At 37.9% G+C, this 27132-nt stretch overlaps 1 protein-coding gene across 3 annotated transcripts in view; it reads right to left on the bottom strand.

Moving 5' to 3' along the window:
- LOC130913235 (ATPase MORC2-like) overlaps positions 1-20920 on the bottom strand; it is a 57962-nt gene extending 37042 nt beyond the window's left edge. For all 3 annotated transcript variants that reach the window (XM_057831685.1, XM_057831686.1, XM_057831684.1), the window contains exons 1-8: positions 20824-20920; positions 20200-20320; positions 16117-16170; positions 12602-12636; positions 12463-12531; positions 6151-6241; positions 5902-6010; positions 5566-5725 (exon numbers count right to left, since the gene is read on the bottom strand). In XM_057831685.1, coding sequence (XP_057687668.1) covers positions 5566-5725; positions 5902-6010; positions 6151-6241; positions 12463-12531; positions 12602-12636; positions 16117-16170; positions 20200-20267 — 586 coding nt within the window. In that variant the 5' untranslated portion in view covers positions 20268-20320; positions 20824-20920. The remainder of the gene's footprint in view (positions 1-5565; positions 5726-5901; positions 6011-6150; positions 6242-12462; positions 12532-12601; positions 12637-16116; positions 16171-20199; positions 20321-20823) is intronic.
- Positions 20921-27132: the final 6212 nt, after the last annotated feature.

A 27132-nucleotide genomic window follows, 5' to 3' on the forward strand; every position in this document is an offset into this window, starting at 1 on the left:
GTATCCACCCTCATCAGTAAAATTAAATGCAAACACTTTTAAAATCAACCATTACAATGCCACTTCAATTAAACGAATACTCGAAGCAACAAAATTTAGTTCGAATATTTTTTTCTAATCAAATACTCGAGTTAATCGATTAATCGTTGCAGCACCACTTTTTAAAAAAAAAAATGAATTAATAGTTTCAACAATTTTGCAACTAGCCTTTGTGGCGTTCTCCTTCGACTCTCGGGCTCTTGCGAAATACTGCTGCTGTAAAATTAAACTAGCTTCAAGTTGCTACAATTTCTCTGTACGCATCTTCCCTGTAATCTTGTTGTAGATGTCGGCGTGTCTTGTTTGGTAATATCGTCTCACGTTGAAATCTCTAAAAACAGCGACTGTCTCTTTGCAAATGAGGCAGACACAGTTGTTGCATATTTTAGTGAAGAAATAGTACAATTTTCTATCCTTGAAGGGTCGGCCGGCGCAGTCAACTTTCTTTTTTTTTTTTTTGTTGATTGTCGCCATTTTAGAAAATTGGGAGTAAAGGGTCATACGGGGTAATGTAGCTTAGAGTGCTGCTGCCTTTTAGTGGGTAAATGAGGAGCAGCATTTAGTGTGCAAGCTACATTGTATGCTGGTATCAGTACTGCTGACCAATTTATTAAGTCTGTGTGCGGGCCAGACGTTATTGATTTCACGACTGAGGCTGGGGGCCGGATGAAATTTGACCACGGGCCGCATTTGGCCCCCGGGCCGGACTTTGGACATGACTGAGCTAGACGATGGTTGACACATTCGGCGTCCTTGAAGGTAGCGCTGCCAAGCTTCTCTAGCAAGATCAAAGCTTCAACACCTGTCAAACATCGTTAACTTTAACAAGCAAAACTTGCAGTGCACTGCCGACCACGAAAATCAGCTGGAGGGAGAGTGAGGCCGTACAAGCATGATGAGGAAAAAAAACACAAAGTACATCTCCATCCTCTACTGATCCTTCAAAAGAAAGCGATTCGGATCATCCATAACGCGCCATTCAGATCACACACAAATGAGCTCTACATCAAATCCAAGCTTTTAAAATTTTATGATTTGATACACTTCAAAACTGTTCAAATGATGTACAAGGCCCACTCAAATTGTCTCCCGTCTAACCTACAAACTTGACTCCAAGTGAGGGAATTCAATTATGACTTGAGAGGGAGCAGATAGTTCTAACTTTGCGATAAGTAAACAACCTTAAAATCACTTTCGGTTATTAACATTGACGCTCGCCTCTGAAATGCCATTGACCCAGCAATGTCCAGCATGAAATCACTGGCTGCCTTCAAAAGGACATACAAGGACAGCATTTTGAATCGCTACCATGAATAACCGCAAAACAATAACACTACAGGTACTGCCACACACACAGACACAACATAGTGTTCCCACAACAAATAAATGATAGGAATGTCAGGGACAAAGAAAAAGTCACAACATTGCATGCCCTAAAAATAAGCCCCGTAGTAAATGCAGAACATTAACTGTGCATGCCGCTAGCTGATCTGAACTGTAACAGCTGTATACAATGGAGTTGCTAGACTTTTTTGTTAGAATTTTTTTCAACAATGCGACCTATATCTAACCAACGCCCATGCCCGGCCAACACCTTCACGAAATAAGTTTTGGGAAGAAAATTCATGTGAAGACATTAAAAAAAAAAGACTCATATTATGCAATGTACAATGCCTATTCTACCATGTTTTGATTGTGCGTCCTTGGCTGCAGGGGACGGGTCTTGATAAGCATTTGCTTCTCCCGACAGCCCTTGTCTCTCTTCCTTTTTTTTCTTTCTTCGGGTTGATCATATCACATTTTGTAACTGTCAATGATACCGATGATGATGACAATAAATAAATAAATCCTATCCTTTTCACCCGATTCCCATCCTCTGAAAAATGTCACGTTCTCTCTCTCCCTAGTTTTAAATTGACTTTTTCAAATTGGCCGGTCAGATTAAAATAAAAAGGGAGAAAAAGACAAGCCAACATGGTCAAGAATCGGAGCAAATACAGGGCACGCATGCATGACCCACACACATACAGTCAGTGCATGCGTTCCATCAATCCGTATAAACTTTGACTATCAGAAATAAACAGGGATTATTTATGTCTTATTTGTAGAGGCGTGCGAAATTTCCGATTCCTAAATTATTCGCGATTCGGCCGTGGAAGATTCGAGAACGATTCACAAATATCTAAATTCCGATTATTGAATTATACCAGGTAAAGCGGAAGTAAAACACAGTCAGCGCGGTCTTTGGGACGCAATGAGGAATGGACCGAGAGTAAATATGTTCAACTCATGCCGCTAGACAAAAAAAAAAAAAAAACAATCACACCTGACTGCGGCTGACAGCCGCTACAAACAACGCCCAGTTGCTAGTTGCTACAAACATACGGCTACAGTAGATATCATATATACAGTGGGGAGAACTGCCAATGGGAAAACCCATTGGCAGTGTATCAAATACTTGTTCTCCCCACTGTATGTAGAACTAGATGCAAAATGACAGACGACGTCGGAGTTAGAACTTGTATTAGTTAAAAGAGATGCGAAATGACTGACTTTCCAGCTTAAGTAAACAGCCGCCATCTTAAAGCAGTAGAGGGCTCTGTTGTAGCGAACCTAATGAACTTTTTATCTAAAATAAAATAAATATAAATAAAATAATATAAATCGGCAAAATCTTGTCTTGAATCTATCTTTAAATGATGAAATAATTTTAAAACTTCAACAAAAGTAGACAGAAGGGAAATTATGGAATAACGGGAGCAATTTCAACAACTTTAACTGTTAATTCACAACATTAAATTAATTGAATGCAGTTTAAAGCTGCTGATACAGAACGGGGACTGGAGTTTTTTTATTTACTGTTATTTTTGTATATTTGTTTACTGCTATATATTAACCCTTGAGAGTCGAAGGACGCGCCGGCGCGTCCTCAGCGCACGTCGTCTTTGAAGCACCCTCGCGTCTTAATTACGTCACCCACATGCCGTTGGTTGGTCTCGTTTTAAAGTGCGGAAGTTGCGGTTTACTCTCGTTGTTATTTGAAGTCAATCGACCAACTAAAACGTGAGATATTGTCATTTAAGTTTTATAGTTTTATTGTCCTCTCAAAAAAACATTAAAACGCTGCATGGATCATTTGTTTATGTCTATATTTCCATCATTTCTTGTCCTTTTTCAAAACGGAAGCTCCATGAAAAAAACACAAATCAAACGAACCCTTTCGAAGTCACAGTGGAAGCACAAAATGTGTTTTTTTTTTTTTATAAATATAACTGCCGTGCGAGGTTCCACCGAACGAGAGGCAGGAGTGTTCTGACGCAGCGACGGGCGAGCGACGGCCGTTTGAATCAAGCAAGCGGGCGAGCGACTTTGTGTGACTTTGAGGATGAACGGAAAACTAAATTTAGCGCAAGCAATTGTGCTTTTTGATCAACTTGAGGGAGAGGGTGGTCCAAATTCGTCATCATCGTCTTCTTCGGAAGAGTCCTCGAGTGAAGATAGTGACGGATTTGAACACGTGGGTGACGCCATCGACGAGCAGAGGTAAGCCAACTCACTTTTTTTTTTTTTTTTTTAATGCTGTAAAAGTTTCTTTTGATATTGCAAGACAAAGTTAATTTTGATGCAATATAAGTGCGTGTTTGTGTATGTAATAATAAAATGTGCATATCAGATCAAAGTATAATTTGTGGTCTTCTTTCTATATGAAGATTAGGGATGTAGCACATATTCAGCTACGGTATTCTTTCTATTGTCATACATATAGATTTCCATTATTATTTATTGCTGTATATATTTTTATTTTATACTTTATTATTTTCATAAATACTGACTTTTGTTTCATGTACATTTATAGTGACAATGAAAGTAAAGTGAAATGAAAATGGAAGGGTGGAAAGAGGACCGACACCCCATGGAAGTGTGGGCTGTGATGTAGCCCTGTGTCTAATTCCAGGACGAAACTGCTTTTCGGAGTGGCATGCCTGAAAAAAATTTAACTTGTTTATTGTAAATATTTTTGAAAATACTTTTCCCCCCAATGTTATATATATATTTTTTTTCCCACAATCAGTCTTCTCAATTTGTGTATATAAATGTGTGTTCAAGAAGCTTGATTGTGTGTACATAGTTTTCATCAGGTGATGGGCCGCAATACCTAAACTCATAAAGAGATGGCCTCTAAACACTTTTTGTGTTAGATGGTATATTTTTTCACTGTTCTTCACTGTTTGGTCTGCTGTATATAACCTGTTTTGACTAGAGCATGTATAAATGCAAAAAACGCCTATGGCTATACCTGTTGTTTATGTTGAATTGTCAAATAAAAGACTATTTATTCTAAATTTTTTTGGTTGAATGTTCATATGTTGAATAAATATTACAAAGTTTCAAAACGGTTCGTTACGCATGTTTGGTTGTCAATTGGACATCAATATTAAAAATTTTGACAAAACGATTTTGGAATTTTTGGTCTTTTTGGGCCCAAAATTATGATTTATAATTGGTCAGTGAAGGAAACAACAGTTTGGAAATGAAGTTCAAGGTGTCACAAAAAAAGGGACCAAACCAGGCCATCGTAAACAATTCTGTCTTTGAAATATAAAGGCAACTTCAAAGGCATGCAAAATCAGACAAAATAGGCCCAGACCTTAAAGGGTTAACTTGATACTGAAATAGTAGTTTGGTTTAGCCTGAGAGGATTTTTAAACAATTTTGGAACTAATGTACAAAACATTAAAATATATGGGGGGTGCATCAAAAATCGTTTTATATAATCGAATCGGAGCCTCTGAATCGTAATCGTAGTCGATCGCTAGGTGCCCAAAGATTCCCAGCTCTACTTATTTGTGTCTGCTTTTTGGAAATCAAAATATAATCACCCTAGAATGACATAGAGCCAGCATGTGTAGTAATTTGAAAGCAAAAAAAATCAGATATGACAACAATTTGAATTGTGCATTAAGACCTGCGGTCTGAACCTAGCCTATGTGGGTGATAAGGGACGGTAGATTTTATATCATCACGGGGGTGGGGTGTCTTTTATTTAAGCTTTCGGCTTGTGCATTGTGCGGCATACCTTACACATAGAGATCGCACCAAAAGCCAATCAGCGGGAAGAGTTCTCCCATATTTAAATTTGATACACCGGACCAAAATAATGGGATTCTGCCTGTCTGCAGAGCTAGGTGTAAAAGACCAACTACAATATTTTGTAGAGGAAAAAAAACATTCTGGGCATCAAAAAAACAAAAAGGGAACCTTCAATGAAGATCTCTGAAAATTGTCCGTGAGTTCAGCTCAAGTCTAAGCTAACATAGGAACAAATACGCTTCTACTTTCCTAGTGTCATTTTTGCATGGACGAACATAACATAAAAATATCAAATGTTTTAAACATCTACACGTACAATATACAGTGAAAAGAAATGTCTCTGAACAAACAACAACAAACTCGACAAAACATACTCGACATTTATCAGGCAGATGAAGGTTATTTTTACACACACAGATAGAAGCATTTACTAACCGCTTGCACTTTCTATTTTGCTGAACTGCTCCATCAACTCTTGTTCAGTTTTAAATGGTGAGTATTTAAATATCAGCTCTGTCTCAACGGCATACTTCTCTGGGTCAGACGTCACCGGCTGTTTAGTTTGCAAATTCCAGGACGGGAGAGGCACGATTACCTGGGGACACGAAATAATAAAGGATTCAAAATAAATTTAAAGGTCAGGGTGGGGAAAAAAAATCATACAAAATTAAAATGAAACTTCAGGAATTCAAATATAATGCAAATCCATACTACGGATATTCTGTTCAGATTTGAATCCCTGAAAAGTGAAATGAAATTCATAAGCCTGACCTCATCGAGACCTTCTTCTTCATGGAAAGTTCTTGATAAAAAAAGGCAAGTAAGACTGTTGCCCTTCTTTGTAAACAAGATGAAGTCTTTCCCAATTCGCATGGATCCCCTATCAATAGACACATACGTGGGAACCTTGTCAAGACATGAATAACGACAACATTTTGTTCTGTATACACTTGTGCGTACCACAATGACAAATATAGTCTACCTATCATGCACAGTTTCATCACTAAAGAAGGTTCTTACGATTTCAGTCCATTTCCGTATTGGCCTATTTGTGTGGAGTCAGGGGATCGTTTGCTTGACTTTCCAAATTGGATCACGTGGGTTGCCTCACCTAAAAAACAAACAAAAAAGAGGTTTCAACACAATAAGGAATGTGGAAACCTGCCTAGAAGAGGAATGTGCCGGTTACCGGTTTCATGGTTTAATGTGGTATGAAAACTTCACGGTTTCAAAACCACTAAAATTTTACGTCATACTGTATTACGGTATTAGCTATTGTTTATGTCCCAAAAATGCAGTGAGAAATCCGTGGCTTGGAGCAGCAGCGCTCATCTCTCCCCCTCCGGTTGTTGCTCTGTCCTGTGTCTGTCGGTGACACTACACCTGAGCTTTTTCCCCTCCCGAAAAAGACAAAGTCGCTAGTATGGGAGTACTTCGGCTACCGAATAGAAACAAAATGCCGCGGCTTAGAGGAGGAAGGACAGCAGAACCTGCAACCTGATTTCACATTTACACAACCATCATCTTTCACTCAACTCAAATTTTATGGTAAGTCAACGCTGTCATGAACGTAACCAGTGCTTAATTTGTAAATCATAAGGTGCCGGAACACAAAGTACATATGACAGCGCAGGAATGACGAGACGGTCACAGGTCCCGGAACACACGCAGAAAATTGTGCTGAAACAACACGCAAATGCACACTTGACATGCTGTGGGACTTACAAGCTTCAATTTCAGATAATATCTGTCGTATAAATGTTATGACAACAATTTACAATTATTTAGGCTATACTCTGCACAGCATGGGTAATTGCCTACATAACCACAGGTGGGGCTTAAAGTACACAGTCAGCAATTAGTTTCTCAACAGGTCTAACTTGTAAAAATCAGAAATCACAATAAATAACACAAATCTTCCATTATTTATTAAAATAACGGGTGGGTTTGAGGAATCTCTCTGATTGGTCAGTTGCCGTGTATTAATCGATATACCATGGCTAGATGATTAATACATGGCTAGGGCCTCATTCCCAAATGTATCACTGTGCCGTTATATTCGTGCCTTGAGTCTGTGGTTTACAAAATTATTTACCCTATCATATTTATGAACACATTTTAGGCTGATTTAAATGTGGTGGTCTGTTATATAATCGCAATAGTACACTTGATGCTGTCGTTTAACGTCATTGGTGGTACTCGAGTACAGCGTACACAGCACTCTCGTACCACTAATGACTGACGTTCAACAACAGCATTTCGTGAACTATTGCTTAAAAGATTGGCACGGTGGCCTATTAAGTATGATTACCATATTCCAAAACATTCCACACCGCGAGCATGTCCGGATTCTCCTCGCCTCTATGTTTCGGGTTTTACTGCGTGTATCAGTGGCAATTCTGTGTCCTTTGGCCACCCACTACCCCACGTACGGGACTGGATTGAATTTAGCCAGTGGAAGTCCAACAACATTTTGGGAGAGTAAATATGGTATGGTGGATGTGAGCAGAGACGCACGGTTCGGAGTGCAAATCAAGTTCATTTGAGAAAATCCGCGCTCACATTCAGCACTTGCAATGGGAATACTGTTGACAGCCACATGTACAGTGCCCTCCATAATTATTGGCACCACTGGTTAAGATGTGTTTTTTAGCTTCTAATATTTTTTTTTTTCAAATAATATGGGACCTTAATGGAAAAAAAAAGAGGAAAAATTCAACCTTCAATACAAGTGCATTTATTCAGTGGGGAAAAAATCCCACATAAAGAAATAATTATTTGACATCAAATAATGTGTGTCACAATTATTAGCACCCCTGGTGTTAATACTTTGCACAACCCCCTTTTGCCAACAAAACAGCACCTAATCCTCTCCTGTAATGTTTCACAAGCTTGATTTTGTGTCTGGTGAACCATTTCTGTGTAGATTTGGCCATATGTTAGGGTCATTGTCTTGTCCAGTTTAAGCCTGGGACTGTGTGCTTTGGTCAGATGAGACCAAGATTGAGCTTTTTGGCAACAAACACGAAGTGGGTCTGGCGTGCCACAAAAGATGCGCATGCTGAAAAGCACCTCATACCCACTGTGAAATATGGGGTTGGGTCAGTGATGCTGTTTTGCTTCCAAAGGCCCTGGGAACCTTGTTAGGGTGCATGGCATCATGAATGCTTTGAAATACCAGGACATTTTAAATCAAAATCTGTTACCCTCTGCCCGAAAGCTGAAGATGGGTCGTCACTGGGTCTTTCAGCAAGACAATGACCCTAAACAAATGGCCAAATCTACATAGAAATGGTTCACCAGACAAAATCAAGCTCCTCCCATTGCCATCTCAGTCCCCAGACCTTGTTTTGTTGGCAAAAGGGGGTTGTACAAAGTATTAACACCAGGGGTGCTAATAATTGTGACACACATTATTTGATGTCAAATTACTATTTCTTTATGTGGGATTTTTCACCACTGAATGAATGCACTTGTATTGAAGGTTGGATTTTTCTCTTTTTTTTCCATTAAGGTCCGATATCATTTGAATTAAAAAAAATATATATATATATTAGAAGCTAAAAACACATCTTAACCAGGGGTGCCAATAATTATGGAGGGCACTGTATATCCAATTTTATCTGGCCACCAACCTCCTTGAGTGATTTGTTGGTCCAGCTTTTCAGTGTATCAACAAATCTCCGACTCTTTTAAATGGCGCTAATTTTTTTTTTATAAACAACATGTAATTCTTGGAATTTGTACTGTAAATGAATTTAAGAATATTATTTCATTTTACAGCGTAATGTCCGTAATTATGCACAGTCGATTTAAGAGACGCTGGGAGTGGAGAGCTGTGAGGCAGTATGAAGCGAGGGGGAGACTGGCGAGAGGCAAAAGTTAGCGGTCGAATGTGGCAGCAGTCCGCTGTTATTTTATCGTTTTCTTATTGTTGCCACAATAAAGTGGAGAAAGCCATCAAAGACTCTTCTTCTTCCCCCCATTCAGGGTTATTACAATACATTTAAAAAAAAAACTTTTTAATATTATTATTATTTTCTATACACGAGGGGTGCCGGATCTGCCAAAATCAGTCCCGGAACACAGGGAGGCCACAATCAAGAGGTGCCGGAACTTGTTCTGGCACGTTCCGGCTCAAATTAACCCCTGAACGTAACCCAGCAGCTACTACAGTAGTTCACTCCAGCCTGTTTAGTGTGTCTAGCGATAGTAAAACAAATACGATAGCGTAAGCTTTTTGACGAGACAGATAACATGGCTAGTTAGCATGCCAATATGGCTAACTAGTTTCCTCTCTACGCCTATTTTTGAAAAGTCTTCCGCCACTGTAAACATCTGTTCACAATCACATTTTCATAATACAGCCTGTGGTGTTTTTTTTTCTTCTCTCAGGTGACTTTGTGTTGAGAAAGGGTGTGGGTGTGTATAATGTGTAAATAAAGATACGAGTCATACACGCACTCTGTATCTTGCTCTCCAATAATATGTGTTTTACATTTATATGATCAAATTGATGATCAAATTGCAGTTCTATTTTTTTTTTGTTCTTGTGCTAATGTTGAGCTTTAGCAACTTTAGCTGTGGGTTTAGTCTGTAAGCTATAGAGCTGAAACGAATACTCAAGCAACTCGAGTTTAAAAACTGATCTGAGTAATTTTATTCACCTCGAGTAATCGTTTATTTTGACAGCTCTAAGCATCACGTTTTGCTCGGACTACTTTCAATGCGGGACAACGTGCTGATGTCACGTGCGTAGAGGAAGAAGCAAAAAAAAAAAACAAAACAAAAAAAACAAACTTACTGCAGCCGCCACAAACGACGCCGACGTTGCTAAATACTAGCCCGCACGATGCTACGTTGGTAGCAGGTAACGTCTGAAGAGTCTCATAGAGATCACATGTATGTTGAACTACATGCGCAATGACAGACTCGGCCGCGTCTGGGCAGCGTTAGTAAACAGCCGCCATCTTAAAGCAGTAGAGCGCTAAGCGCTAATAAATAAGATTAACCTTACTGTCACTAGCTCAAATAACGTTAGCCCTACGGAGGGCTAGGTTTCTATTAATTATGACCACTTTCGATGCGTGGCTAACGTGTCTTACATACAGACTTTAACATAACATAGCGTTGTGGAGTGATGAGGGTGTAAAATAAAAACTCAATCATGCTAACTATCAATTTTAGCTCAGTAGTCATTGCTGGATAAAACACCAAGTAGCACTGGTCCCTAATGTGCTCCAATACAGCCTGTATCATACATTTATTTTGAACACTGCAAAAACTCAAAATCCTATCAGGACTTACAGTTTAGACTAACTTAAAACTTAACTAGAACTTAAAAATGGCTTGAACATACAAATTCAATTGAAACACGTGGGAAAAAATCCTAACTTTTAAGTGATGAGTGTTATCAAGCGTAACGGCATTTTATATACACACACTCACATATATATATATATATATTATATATATTAGAGCTGAAACGAGTACTCGAGCAACTCGAGTAACTCGAGTTTAAAAACTGATCCGAGTAATTTTATTCACCTCGAGTAATCGTTTATTTTGACAGCTCTAAGCATTACGTTTTGCTCGGACTACTTTCAATGCGGGACAACGCGCTGTCACGTGCGGAGAGGAAGAAGGGGAAAAAAAAAAAAAACTTACTGCAGCCAACAGCCGCCACAAACGACGCCAACGTTGCTAAATACTAGCCCGCACAATGTTACGTTGGTAACAGGTACCGTCTGATGCGTCTCATAGAGATCACATGTATGTTGAACTAGATGCAAAATGACAGACTCGACCGCGTCTGGGCAGCGTTAGTAAACATCCGCCATCTTAAAGCAGTAGAGCGCTAAGCGCTAATAAAGAGCGCTAAGCGCTAATAAATAAGATTAACGTTACTGTCGCTACTAGCTCAAATAACGTTAGCCCTACGGAGGGCTAGGTTTCTATTAATTATGACCACTTTCGATGCGTGGCTAACGTGTCTTACATACAGACTTTAACATAACATAGCGTTGTGGAGTGATGAGGGTGTAAAATAAAAACTCAATCATGCTAACTATCAATTTTAGCTCAGTAGTCATTGCTGGATTAAACACCAAGTAGCACTGGTCCCTAATGTGCTCCAATACAGCCTGTATCATACATTTATTTTGAACACTGCAAAAACTCAAAATCCTATCAGGACTTACAGTTTAGACTAACTTAAAACTTAACTAGAACTTAAAAATGGCTTGACACAAAGAGAAATTCAATTGAAACACGTGGGAAAAAATCCTAACTTTTAAGTGATGTGTGTTATCAAGCGTAACCCTTTTTAGGTAAGATTTTTTTTTTTTTTTTTAAGATCTAAAAGTTTTTTGAGTGAAAGCAGTGAATAAGTCTTTTTTTTTAAATTCTAGTTACATCTGAGATGCAATTGTTGGCTATTTTCAACAATATACATCGAAAATAAAGACATTGATTGACTGAAAATGGTTCAAGATTAGATGAAATGTCTTGTTTTCTCATGTATATTTATAATTGCTGTTCACCTAAAAATATATTTGTTTTATCCGATTACTCGATTAATCGATAGAATTTTCAGTCGATTACTCGATTACTAAAATATTCGATAGCCGCAGCCCTAATATATATATATATATATATATATATATATATATATATATATATATATATATATATATATATATAATTTTTTTTTTTAATAAGATCTAAAGGTTTTTTGAGTGAAAGCAGTGACAGTCTTTTTTTATTCTAGTTACATCTGAGATGCAATTGTTGGCTGTTTTCAACAATATACATCGAAAATAAAGACATTGATTGACTGAAAATGGTTCAAGATTGGATGAAATGTCTTATTTTCTCATGTATATTTATAATTGCTCTTCACCTAAAAATATATTTGTTTTATCCGATTCCTCGATTAATCGATAGAATTTTCAGTCGATTACTAAAATATTCGATAGCTGCAGCCCGAGTAAGTTATATTTCAATCTTATTTAAAATACTTCAGTTATTTATTTTTGTTATTTATCTATTTTAACATTATATTCATGTTGATGTTCCAAATTCGCAAATATGTTGTGAAAAATGAAAAAAATCCCATTGACTAAAAAAAAGTTTTTTTTTTTTAAACCCATACATCTCAAAATAACACATTTTTTAGCTATAATTACAATACCGTAATACTGTGAAACCGCAGTATATTTGCTAAAGGTTATCATACAGTCAAAACCTCAAACCGGCACATGCCTAGACTGGAACTGATCTCACATACACAACAATGTTTAACCTTCAAGGAAGGTCGTTGATGCTACTTACTTGGTTCCATTCCAATGCCATCATCAAGAAAACATAGCATGTAGCCGCCCCGTAGCTCTGACCTTTTCTCTGTTAACAAATTATGAAGTTAGGTTAGATGCAAAGTGCACACTTTACTGTATTGAATCAACACAATTACCTGTGTAAATGTCTATTCGTGTGGCATTGGCATCCCTGTGAAAGGAAAAGCCTTGTTTAATTAACAAACAGTGATCTTTAGGTCTTCATAATACAGGCAGTCCCCGGGTTACGAAATACCCGACTTACGTGATTGACTTAACAAAGCGTGTCTCGTTAGCCGTTTTTTCTCCAGTCATTTTCCCCCCATCTTTATTTCTTTTTGTCCGTCACCTCTCAGCATTGATAGTAAGTACAGTATATTAATTGTCATTTTTTATTCGGTCTAAGTAATCTAAATGGTTGATCTCCAGTTATTGTATGCATATCTGGTACTTCATTATACTAAAGTATATGTGCGGTCCGCTTTCCTTTGTTACACTCGGACTTGTTTGACATCACACCAGCAATATTTTCTGTTAGTTTCAAACGTAGCTTTCACGCTGGGGTGAACGCCAGTTAACATTTCAAGAAGGCAGAGAAACGGTAAATGGGGCGGGCTCGATGATGCCCCACCCCACCCCTGTTAACTCGGTATTAGCCCGCTAGCTTATTGAGCAGCATACGTTTTCACAGCTGGACCGGTGCCACTAATAGCTGCCGTTTTCCTTGTTGAATTCATTTGGACCTTATTTCCCTCGGTACTATTGTGCAGCCCTTTAGGTAAGTTTTTGTCAGCAAATATGTCTCTCTTCCAGTGGTTCTTAACCTGTGTTCGATTGAACCCCAGGGGTTCAGTGAATAAGTCTATGGGGTTTGGCGAAAGTAAAGAAATGCAGAGCCCTATTTTTGTACGCCGATTAAATCTAGGCAAAGTGGCTTTTTCGACAAGGTTTTGGACTGGTTTGAGTCCAATTTACACCTCGTATTGTGTTGGGGTCAGAATTGACCCGTTTTCAGATTTTCGTACACAAAAATCATTTGTACTTTTGACATCCCAAACTTAAAAACGGGTCAATCTTGACCCGAAAACAATATACTGCAAAGGTTGGGTATTTTAACTGATTTGCTCCCAAAACGTATAAATACGATCTATTTTTGTTTCAGTGTCCCAAAGATGTATTTATACGTCTTTTACGTTTTTTTTCGCAAGCGACATCTCTAAGTTGTGATGGAACATAGCTCCAAAGCACAATGCCGAAAAACAATTTTAAAGCAATAAAAATGGCTACTGGAGGGGAGTAGCGCATTTGGTAAGACCCACAACCCGATTCAACGGAGCGAACAGCCGGGGTGCCGGGGGAAGGCGATCGAATGGACGTCCAGAATGCCAGGCGGCGGGCGACCGAGCGGAAGAACCGGGAGGACGCCCGGGATGCCAGGCGCTGGACGACCGAGCAGAACGACCGGGATCACCCGTGCGGCGGACGATGTCGTTGAGTCCGTGCTCAGCTGCTCGTGTCCCCCCACACCCTCCGGTGAACCGCGACTCAGCCGGAAACGAGCACAACCAAACCAGTTCCCCCCCTCAGGAACACAAGTTCCCCAGGCGAACTCCGCCACGAGGCAGTGGTCACCACAAAAGAAAGACTCAAAAAAATACCATCTTGATGAGAGGCGGCGATGAGGGAAAAGTTTACCCCGGCTGTCACGGCCACAACAGCGTCATCTCTCAGGTCAATAGTTAAAGTTATGTGTAAATATATTGTTACTTTGCTATCAAAAGCTGTATTTGTCTTGTTGTTTATGTTATTTTGTAGAATTAAAAACATTATTCAGATGTTTGGGATGTCACAAAGCAAAAAATAGCTGTGTTAAAGTCAAGTTATGTTTGAAATGCATGCTTTTACAAAACGTTCTATTTCTCTGTTATTTCATCAGAAATTGGAAAATTGCTCAAACTAAGCTATTTTCTAATGCTGATTTCTAAAGAATGGAAAAAGATATGAACTAACATTTTTTTTTCCTGCTGAAAGAAGAGTTTCATCTTTCTTTTGGTGGGTTCCATGTTTATATAGCAATAGAACAGAATTTTCTGTGGGCCTTGCAAAATAGGTCAAAATCCAGTAAAACGGCCGGGTTGCATCGGTGAAAATGGCTGGGAGTGAATGAGTTAAGGCCAAGTAAATTTACAGCTCAAATTTAATTCACCAGCAAAAAAATGTTTTTTTTAAACAAAAGACAAGGGTTACAGGCTTAATCTATTTCTTTTAATTGCTAGTCCTTGATCTGATGGGAGGAGGAACTGGTTTGCTCAGTGGAAGGTTGACGCACACTTGGTATTAGGGAATACAAAAGACCAATGGGCAACGTGGTCTCAAATTGTGACCTGTTTATAAAATAGGCTGTCAAAATAAGAAGAATTTTTAACGGGAACTTGGTAAATTAATAGCTTGCTAGCTTAGATATATCAGTTTTGAATTTGAAAAAAATTGCTTTATTATATAATTCCGAAGGGTTTGGTGAATCCACATGTAAAATGTTCGGTACCTTTAACAAGGTTAAGAACTAAGGATGCCCCGATCGATCGGGTCCGATCACATCATTTTATAAGTATCGGAATCGGCAAAAAAATATCGGACATGCCTGTTTTTTAAATATATATATATATTTTTTAATTAAATCGTTTTCTAATTGTATTTAACGTTACAGACAAAATGTCTTACACTAATCCAGAGTCTTTAGTTTTGGCTTAAAGTAGGGCTATCAAATTTATCACGTTAACGGCGGTAATTAATTTTTTAAAAATTAATCACGTTAAAATATTTAACGCAATCAACGCATGCGCTGCACGACCCACTCACGCATTGTCGCGCTCAATATATAATGGCGCTGTTTCACCTATACATAGAGCTAAAAGGCAGCGTAAGATGAGTAGAGTGAATTTTGGCAGCCTTTGGAGCCTTTTTTTAATTGGCTAAAGCCTAACAATCCCTATCTCAACAATTAGAAATATCGTGGGACGCAATGTGAGGAAGCACGGTAGTAGTTGATGTTTTTCTATGTTATTTCCCAACGCAAAGAAGATTAAGACTAAGATTAAGGTTATTCATTTTTTTCTTAATGCATTGCCAAAATGTATATGATCGGGAAAAATTATCGGGAATGATTGGAACTAAATCGGGAGCAAAAAAAAAAAAAAAAAGCAATCGGATCGGGAAATATCGGGATCGGCAGATACTCAAACTAAAACGATCAAGATCGGATCGGGAGCAAAAAAAACATGATCGGAGCAACCCTATTAAGAACCACTGCTCTATGCATTTACTTTATAGCATTATTGTACGCTCTTTGTCATTGTTGTATTTTATTTCTTAACAGTGTGTTCATAGATAGACGGTGACAAATTAATAGAATATAATGCCGGTTGTAAGAAGAACTATGATGTGATCAGTGTTACCAGAGGGAAGTAATATCTTTCTATCTTATTTTTTACTCCATAAATATTATGCATAATACATGCTACATGTAGTATTTAAGGGTACCTAATGGGTTAATACCGATTTATGCAGAAATTTAGTTTATGTCGCCAGCGTAGGACTGGAACTTGTTCGTAACCCCGGGACTACCTGTAGATATAAAAATCAATACAAATACCTGGAATTGTCCACAAGCTCTGCCAAGGCCCCAAACAAGAACTCATGGGTTGTTCTAGAAAAAAAGACCACTTCAGTTATTCAATCAATCAAATGATCATTCAGAATGACTACACCAGGGGTCGGGAAGCTATGGCTTACGAGCCAGCTCTGGCTCTTTTGACGGTTGCATCTGGCTCGCAGACAAATCTTTAATTATTACTTAAAAACAAAAAAAAAAACAGGGGTCATTATACTCCTTTACACACTGCGCGAAACGGTGACGGTCACCGACGACTAGAAAGCCTGTTCGCAGTAATTTTAATGGGAAAGTGGCAAACATACATATTGTTGTGTCTACAGTGCCCCCCATAATTATTGGCACCACTTTAGCTTCTAATAATTTTCTAAAATTCAAATATTCAGTGGGGAAAAAATCCCACATAAAGAAATAATTATTTGACATCAAATAATGTGTGTCACAATTATGAGCACCCCTGGTATTAATACTTTGTACAACCCCCTTTTGCCAACAAAACAAGGTCTGGGGACTGAGATGGCCATGAGAGGAGCTTGATTTTGTGTCTGGTGAACCATTTCTGTGTAGATTTGGCCTTATGTTTAGGGTCATTGTCTTGCTGAAAGACCCAGTGACGACCCATCTTCAGCTTTCGGGCAGAGGGCAACAGATTTTGATTTAAAATGTCTTGGTATTTCAAAGCATTCATGATGCCATGCACCCTAACAAGGTTCCCATGGCCTTTGGAAGCGAAACAGCCCCACAGCATCACAGATCCACCCCCATACTTCACAGTGGGTATGAGGTGCTTTTCAGCATGTGCATCTTTTGTGGCACGCCAGACCCACTTAGTGTTTGTTGCCAAAAAGCTCAATCTTGGTCTCATCTGACCAAAGCAAATGGTCCCAGTTGAAGCCTGGGACCGTGTTTTAATATAAAACTTCTATAACTTGTACTAACATTTATCTTTTAAGATTTACAAGTCTTATATCCATGGATTGCTTTAACAGAATGTTAATATTGCTAATGCTATCTCGTTGATTTATTGTTATAATAAACAAATACAGTACTTACGTAGCGTATGTTGAATGTATATATCCATCTTGTGTCTTATCTTTCCATTACAACAATAATTTACAGAAAAATATGGCATATTTTATAGATGGTTTGAATTGCGATTAATTACGATTAATTAATTTTTAAGCTGTAATTAACTCGATTAAAAATTTTAATCGTTTGACAGCCCTAATTTTTTAAATTTCATATTCCATTTAGCACAAGCTTGTTATTTGTCATGACCATACCATTTATTTAGCAATTGGGTAAAATACTTCGATATAAAAAATATCCTTTAAAAATATTGGAGTACAGAGACCGAAACAATGACATTTTGCGGCTCTCTTCGTCGCATTTTCCTTGTTCTGAATAATTCCCTCTCAATGGGCTGGATACTAAATCAGATAAAACCATTCTCCCGCTGACGTCATCCACCTGTTGGGGACGCTAGAGCCCTACAATGGTAGGCGTGACTAGACAGCGGATTAAAACACTAATTTCTCGTCATCTGCGCTAAACCTGAACGATATATCGTTTAAACATCGCCATTGCAACTTGGCGGTTTTTCACTTATCGCGGCGGGTTCTGGTCCCCATTAACCGCGAAAAACAGGGGATCACTGTAAACTGGTCATTGAGAGTCATCCAAAGTCTTTCCAAACAGCTATTCAAGTCATCTAGTGAAAATTTCTTTTAAAAATAAATAAATATATAAATGTTTTTAATATCGCAATATTAAATTGCAAACCCCCCAAAAATCGCAGCAATAGTTTTTTCCAATATCGTTCAGGCCTAATCTGCGCTTTGCCAAATTGTTGTATATAGTCGAATCATCTCAAAATATGATTCTAATTCACACAATAATGCTATTAAGATTTTTTTTCTCCTGTCGTACGCACTCTAAAAGTGTTGAAATTACATAAAATGCACACATTACTTGTATTTTTAGTTGTAAACATATTGTATGGCTCTCACAAAACTACATGTAAAAATATGTGGTGTCCATGGCTCTCTCAGCCAAAAATGTTCCCGATCCCTGGTCTACAAAGTATTCTCCTTCATGTCGACGTCAATAAGAATCATGATTTAAGACCCGTCAGCTTTGCATACAAACAGGAGAATTTAAAGTGCTTGTGACACGAAAAAGCATGTTTATTTCATAATACACGCGGTATTTTATGCTCCTGAATGATATGGACCGCTTGGATGTGTGTGGAAGCGATCGCTATATTTATTTAGTTTTTTGAATCCCGCGCCAGGAAAATGAGTGACTTCCGGCTTCGGTCTCGCATTGAGGAGGAGGGCGCTGTGACGTGTACGGTAGAAGACGTCCTCTTCACGCTACAGTGTACTGTTGTGTATTAGGACGAAGGATTCAGCTGATTTTGCGGATTAATACTTTTATTTTTTGCATCACGCCAGCCAAACGGCTGCAGAAAAATCATTCTGTATGCGGGAGAGGCGTATGCGCCTTTTTGGAGTTTCAAAAGGTTCCCATTCACCGTGGATATTTACTGTGGGACCATTGGACTTACAAGGAAGTGAGTAAACATCTTGTTTTGTATTATGTCAAATACTAATACAGTGATTACAAAGTAAACACTATAAAATTCCTTTAAATAAAGGACTACTTACGTTTGATCATTGATAGGCATGTAAAAAGCTATCCTCACGCTCATTAGCAGTTAGCTGTTAGCACGTTAGCTACACAACAATTCCAGCCACCCTCCTCCAGGGAACGAACTGTAAATTGCTCTCCGCCGGGCGGTTTGCCGATCCGCAAAGAAACTCGACAACCGGGTCGTCATGTCAAATAATCCAGGCTAGTTATGTGTGATTTTCCACTTCGAAGACTTTGAAACATCCCTCGGTTCGGGTTAGCATGTCGGCTGTCACTCCTTCTGGTCTGTTTACATTCTCCGAAGCCGGGGAAGGGAAATGACATATGTCCAATTTAGGTGTCATAAAATATCGTTCGGCAGGTGTGACAGTAAAGGTAAAGTCGACTGTTTTAACCATTATGGAGTAATTTTGCCATGTCGTCTTGAATAAATGGATTTTTACTATTTTATATTCCATTTAGCACAAGTTATTTGTCATGACCATGCCATTTATTTAGCAATTGGGGAAAGTACTTGGGTAAAAAGAATATCCTGTAAAAATATTGAAGTAAAGAGACAGAAACAATGACATTTTGCCGCTCTCTTCGTCGCGTTTTCCTCATTGTGAATAGTTCCCCCTCGACGGGCTGACTGGTCCTTCTCAAGCCATTTATATAGCTATTGGGGAAAAATACTTGGATAAAAAGAATATCCTGTAAAAATATTGAAGAGACAGAAACAATGACATTTTGCCGCTCTCTTCGTCGCGTTTTCCTCTTTGTGAATAGTTCCCCCTCGACGGGCTGACTGGTCCTTCTCAAGCCATTTATATAGCTATTGGGGAAAATACTTGGATAAAAAGAATATCCTGTAAAAATATTGGGAGTAGAGAGACTGAAACAATGACATTTTGCAGCTCTCTTCGTCTCGTTTTCCTCGTTCTGAACAATTCCCCCTCAATGGGCTGAATAGTAAAACCGATGAGCCTAGTCTACCGCTGACGTCATCCACCTGTTGGGGACGCTAAAGCCCTATAATTGTAGGCGTGGCTAACCGGCAGATTAAAAGACTAATTTCTCGTCATCTGCGCTTTGCTAAATTGTTGTATATAGTCGAATCGTCTCAAAATATGATTCTAATTCACATAATAATGCCATTTAAGACTTTTTTTCTGGTGTCGTATGCTCTTTAATCATTCAGGCTTGTCAGGCGTTATGTTATGACGTGCAAAACCAATTCATAGATTTTGTGCGTGTCACTATTGGATAATGGCATAGAATCATGAACAAATATAATGATTCCCACTGCAGCGGTTGGGAATCACTGATGAATGCCAATGTGAATACCGCATGACATTCCATGCAGTCTAAACAGAGTGACTGTTTTTGTTTTGAAATATTTCCAATGCGAAATGGTGAGGCTGCACTTACGAGTTTGTATGCAGGTATTCAAAGGTAAGTTGAGCTCTGCTCAAGTTGCTGTAGTTCGAGTAGGCCATGATTACTCCACTAGCCTCTCGATGACCAGATTGTTACTCCAATAGTTCAAGTCCTGTTGGAGGGGGGAAAAAAAGCAAAATTAAACATTAATGTTAGTTTACTGTAGCTCAAGAGACTGCCGTTCCCTATCCAGGATTTGTGGTTTAAGTGGTTTTGCGAAGGAATTGGAGGGAAAGTATTGTTGTGGTTCATGGAACTGGACCACATGACTGGTACGTGGACCAGTCGATGAGGTTTGTTCCCAGATTCCACGTGAAGCTCAAAAAAACGATATTATTCTAGGTATAACTGTTTATACATCCGACATGGGGCGTACATTGATGCACGCATGTATTTTTAGGCTAACACGTTAGCTGGCGTTAGCATAGTTGGACATTGTTTATCAAATAGCAATAGCTTCACAACGAAGGTTAGCTTTATTGACGAGCGGTTAGAGGATAATGACTGGCATTTTCTGTTGTTATTTCAACATGTACGGGGACGTCTAATGCACTTTGGGAAGTTGTAATTGTAGCTAGCCGACATAATGCATTCGTAGTTGTGGAATGTGCTTACCTTACGATCTAAACTTGCTTTTCCTCCTGGCCTTCAAAGCCACGCCTCTGTTCTTCTTCTTCTTCACTTCCAATGGTAGGAGTTGCTCACAAGTGACGAAAGCGCTTTGCTACCACCTACAGCTTTGGAGTTGAAGAGCGTTTAGCGTACCCAAAAGTTCGATAAAAGTTCCCATATAAATTGTCATTTTATTTTCCTCTATAGGTGGATCTCTCAAAAATATAAATTAAGACATGCAAAGAAAATGTCACTGTAAAAGGCATGAACATAAATTGCAACACTTGCAATTATGTAGCTGATGCCTTGCTTAAGGGCACTGTGACAGTGATCAGGAATTAGACAAGCAATTTTCCAACAGTAAAAAATTCTGCAGTTTGAAGGGAATAGTATATTTTCTCATATTTACTGTTTGTATTACTCCAACACAATATAATCAATCAGGGGATAATATCTTTTCTCTAGGGCTGTCAAAATTATCGCGTTAACGGGTGTTGATTAATTTTTAAAATTAATCACGTTAAAATATTTGACGCAATTAACGCACATGCCCCGCTCAACTATGGAGGTAGACTTGTGTCTTTATTATTCAATCCCCAAAAAAGTTGCTTCAATGAAATAAAAAGTTGCTTCAATCAAAATATGGCGGAAAACACTCAGGTGACTTGAAGTTCCGCTCTGAGACCCCCAATTTAGCCAACTTTCAAAATTGTCTGATAAGCATTTGTGATACACCATTGGAAAGCTTAAAATCTCAATTTTCTAGGGGAAGAAAAATTTTGAGCTGGCCATTTTTTTTTTTTTTATAAATATTTTTTAAACAGCAAAACCTTATCTGGAAGTGAGAGCACGCGAGAACAGAATTACAGACGTCATGACTTTAACTAGATATTATCGCGTACTTACTTTGTTTCGAACCGAAAACTCCATGTAGCATGTATCACTGAGTGTCAAGACACAGCTATGAATGGCCACAGCTGGATATTTGGGTGATTTTATGGGTGAAACATGGTAATATAACAAGGGTTGCGATGCAGAAATCGCAGACATCAAGGAATGGTCGAGATTTCATTTTACATATACAGGTATTTACCATTTTAAAAGTTTTTTTTCAACTTTTTTTTGTTTGGATCAATTATTTATCATCTAACATATCGGAGAAAATGCGACAGTACCAAAAAAATACAATTAAGCGATAGTTATGAGGTAAATATCCGTGACTTTTTTACAGATGCCATGTTTTTCATTGTGACATAATTTGTTTAAAAGTTTAAAATAAGTGAGTGAATAATTTTTCAAAGTGTTTTTTTTTTTTTTTTTTAAACCGAAATATGAGACATCAATGAATGATTCTAAACTAAAAACGACAGACATTTTGAATAATAAATACGATTAATTACCTTCGTTTTATGGCTGGGTTAAAACAATAGCGGTTGCGCGACGTCTGTAAACGGGGGTTTTCAGGGTAAAACGGACAAATTAAAAATATTTCGGGGGCTTCATGTGTCATGAATCTGCTATGGCAGCATATAGACATATTGTTCTATCAAACGCAACAGTTGTTTTATCTTAAAATACAGCAGTTTCTTTTAAAGAGGGGTGCAAGAGCAGAAACTGCTTTTTCAGTCTTGTCTGTGTTTTCCGCCATATATATTTTCAATGGAAGAAAACGTCACTTCAATCCAAAAAAATGTGTTTAAATGCAAAAATAAATTTGAAACTCAAAAAAATATATTTGAAAACTATTTTTGTTTGATTGAATTTTTTTTTTTTTTTATTTAAGCCAAGTTTTTTTTGATTGATACACAATTTTTGATTGAAGTCATGTAATTTGGTGTTTGGACCACATTTTGGCTAGGACATTTGTGTCTTTATTATTCAATCAAAAATTAAGTTGCTTCAAAGAAAAAAATATATTTTTTCAATAGAAAAATCATTTCAATGAAAAATTTTTATGTATGACACCCCCTTATTGGTGCCTTATATTCGGCTTGGACTCCAGGAGACTCCGATGGCTGGATGGAGGCCTGGTGGTCATTATTCTTGCTTCATACTTTCATGCTATTGGCATAATCATCTGCCACTCAAACACACCGGAACTAGCGTTGAAGTTGAATCTTTGTGTCAAAATGATTCATTCGAAAAAAAGCGCCTTCAAAACTTTTCCCACTTAAAAAAAAAAAAAAAAAGTGTGTTCAAAACTTTTTCCTCTTTGTAAAAAAAAGAGTTTAAAACTTTATGCTTTTCAAAAAAAAAAGTGACATTCAATTAAAAAAATATATATTTCAAATAAAAAATATATATTTAAAAAAAAAAAAATTTTTTTTTACAAATTTTTTCTTTGATTAAAAATAGTTTTTTGATTAAACCAACTTTTATTGCGATTGAATGATTTTGACACAAATGTCCTACCCCTAATATGGCTCAAACACAAAAAGGATTGCTTCAAAGAAAACAGTTTGAATGAAAAATAAAGTGTTCAAATGCGAATTTCTGAGTCTCAAATATTTTTTCGCATTCAAACCATTTTTTTCTACGATTGAATTTAAAAAAATTTTTGATTGAAGTGATTTTTCTTTTGAAAAAATATTTTTTTTTGTTTGAAGCAACTGAATTTTTGATTGAATAATAAAGACACAAATGTCCTAGCCAAAATGTGGTCCAAACGCCAAATTACATCACTTCAATTAAAAATGGTGTTTCAATTTTAAAAAAAAACTTGACTTAAATAAATAAATAACAATTTCAATCAAAGAAAAATAGTTTTCAAATATATTTTTTTGAGTTTCAAATTTATTTTTGCATTCAAACACATTTTAAATATATTTTGATTTGAAGCAACTTTTTATTTGATTGAAGCAACTTTTTTTTTTTGATTGAATAATATAGACACAAATCTACCGCCATACTCAAACAGATTAAAATGACAGCAGTGTCATGTCCACTTGTTACTTGTTTTTTTTCCTCCCTCTGCTGGCGCTTTGGTGCGACTGATTTTATGGGTTGACATCAACAATGGCGAGCTACTAGTTTATTTTTTGATTGAAAATTTAAACATTTTATTAATACGAAAACATTAAGAGGGGTTTTAATATAAAATTTCTTTAACTTGTACTAACATTTATCTTTTAAGAACTACAAGTCTTTCTATCCATGGATCGCTTTAACAGAATGCTAATAATGTTAATGCCATCTTGTTGATTTATTGTTATAGTAAACAAAAACAGTACTTATGTACACTTTGTTGAATGTATATATCCGTCTTGTGTCTTATCTTTCCATTCCAACAATAATTTACAGAAAAACATGGCATATTTTAGAGATTGTTTGAATTGCGATTAATTACGATTAATTTTTAAGCTGTGATTAACTCGATTAAAATTTTTAAATAATTTACCATCATTTTCGCACTTTAAGGCACACCTGACTATAAGCCGCCACCCACTAAACTTGACACGAAACTGCCATTTGTTCATAGATAAGCCGAACCGGACTATAAGCCACAGCCGTCCACACTGTATTATGAGATATTTACACCAAAAGATATTAACCGGTAACACTTTATTTGACAGAGGTATCATAGGACTGTCATGACACCAAATGAACCCCTCATTGCTTAAAGAGGCTTCATTTGGACATCACTGCTCCCTTAGGTGAGACAGTCTACCTCTGCTGTCAACAACGTTGTCGTGCAACATGCCTCCTAGCATGCATTGCAGCGCTACAGATGTAAATAACAATCAAAATTTATGTTCTGTGATAATTATTTCTTCAGTTACTGTTCCAGTTGTTTCATTTATTGCTAGTTATGGTATTTAGTAACACTTTATTTGACCGTGGCGCCATAAGACTGTCATAAGACCATCATAACTATGATACAACACTGCCATGAGCATTAACGAGCGCTTATGACGGATGTCATTATGTGTCATTCAGCAGATTATCTAAATTTTGAAAGGATGTGAAGGATCCGAGCTGAACAAAAATGGAGAAAGTGATACAATTTGCCGGATGGCACTTAATGACATCTGTCATAAGCATTAAGTAATGCCTATGTTAGTGTCATTTCATTATTATGACAGTCTTATGACACCGCTGTCGAATAAAGTGTTACCTATTAACTCAAATAAAACAACAAATAAGCTGCACTGGACTATAAAATTCAAAATGAAGGAAAAAATTAGCTGTTTATAGTCCAAAAAATACAATACTGTTTAACTGTTTGTATTACTCTAACACACCAATATAAACTAAATAGCATCTATATCGTAGTTTAAGAAAAATAAGCAGAATATATTAGATATTCTGAACAGTTGGACTTGAAATGATTAGAATTTGCAGCCACAAGACAACGGGCAGATAAGGGCATAACAGATACAGGGTGCCTTCTGACCATGGGAGCCCAACGCACGCGTCATGCAGCTGACTGAGCAAGATTGACGCTGACAAGCAGGTGACAGGCAAAACCTCGACAAGCCCACGTCTACACCACCAAAGCCCGCAGTCAGCTCCTCTGGACAGTCCGGAACAAATGGTGGGACATCTTGTCTTGCCACAAGGAACACGCGACCGAGAAGTGAACACTCAACACTCACGTGGCGCTGAGGATGACCAAATCCTTAACTCTCGTTGCTCTGACAACAGTAACGCCTAAATTCTCCTCTCCAACAGACAATGACCCTAAACAACGCCCAAAAACACCCTTCTTCCAGACCACAGCCCACCTCACCAGTGCCTTTAAAAGACAATGTTAAACCAATCGTTGTCTTTCTCTCTGGAATCTTTTTAGACTTGTGATATGGTGACCCTGGATCCAGGTCGTCTCCTCGCTTGGGTCTCTCTGTGCTGTATGATTGCTGGAGACTTGGAATAAATTGTCAACTTGTGTTTCGAAGCAGTTTTCCAGCTTTTAAAATGGGAGTCAGTACTAGGGGTTAAGGCTAAGGTGAACACGTGGAGTTTGGCCTTTTGGCCGAGTTGCCTGATTTCTGCCGGCCCGGGTTGTTGGACTTGCACTAGCGTGGTTCCGGTGTTTCAGATGGCGTGATTCCGGCAAGCTAGCTAAAAGGTCAGATTCCTTCAAGGTTGACTCGAAACTCCTCAAGTTCCAAAGGTCCGGTCCTTACAGCTACTTAATTTAATATTTTTCTCCATATTCTTAGCATTGCAAGAAAACCACATCATTTGAGCTCACTGCCCTCCCATTTGAAATGGATTGGACGCCAATCACCGTAAAAAGCAGGCAAAAACAAAAAACAGCTTGAACTCTCAAAGTTAGTCCTAAGAAATGTTATTGGCACATAAAAAGTAAAATCAATGTCATATTTGTAGTTGTAATTTATTACAGTTCATAAATCTACTTGAAATAATACTTCATTTGCCATTTATTGTACATACTGTACATAGTCTATAATCAAGGTTTAACAGTAGAACCCGCATATCAATATATTATATTTACCTTTATGAATACAGTTTAACTTTGAAATATCAATATTAGCATCTTGAAATTATATAAAAATAACTATTTTTAACTATTTTAAAATTTAACATAACCTTTTCATCCACTGATGTGACTTTTTCATCTGGATCTATTCAATATACAGTGTATCACAAAAGTGAGTACATCCCTCGCATTTCTGCAGATATTTAAGTATATCTTTTCATGGGACAACACTGACAAAATGACACTTTGACACAATGAAAAGTAGTCTGTGTGCCGCTTATACAATAGAGTTAATTTATTTTGCCCTCAAAATATAGCCATTAATATCTAGACCCCTGGCAACAAAAGTGAGTAGACCCATTAGAAACTACGTACATCCCTAAATATCCAAATTGAGTACTGCTTGTCATTTTCCCTCCAAAATGTCATGTGACTCGTTACAGGAGTGCTGTCAGCATTGCTGCAGAGTTTGAAGAGGTGGGAGGTCAGCCTGTTGGTGCTCAGACCATACAACGCACTCTACAACAAATTGGTGTGCATGGCTGTCACCCCAGGAGGAAGCCTCTTCTGAAGACGGCACAAAAGAAAGCCCGCCCGTCTCATCAGACCATTGGACATGGTTTCAGTAATCCATGTGCTTTGTTGACATGTCTCCAGCAAACTGTTTGCGGGCTTTCTTGTATACCGTCTTTGGAAGAGGCTCCTCCTGGGGTGACAGCCATGCACACCAATTTGATGTAGAGTGCGGCGTATGGTCTGAGCACTAACAGGCTGACCCCCCACCTCCTCAAACCCTGCAGCAATGCTGACAGCACTCCTGTCAAGAGTCACATGACATTTTGGAGGGAAAATGACAAGCAGTGCTCAAT

This window comes from Corythoichthys intestinalis, chromosome 3, assembly GCF_030265065.1.
Source record: "Corythoichthys intestinalis isolate RoL2023-P3 chromosome 3, ASM3026506v1, whole genome shotgun sequence".
In the NCBI taxonomy this organism is placed as follows: Eukaryota; Metazoa; Chordata; class Actinopteri; order Syngnathiformes; family Syngnathidae; genus Corythoichthys; species Corythoichthys intestinalis.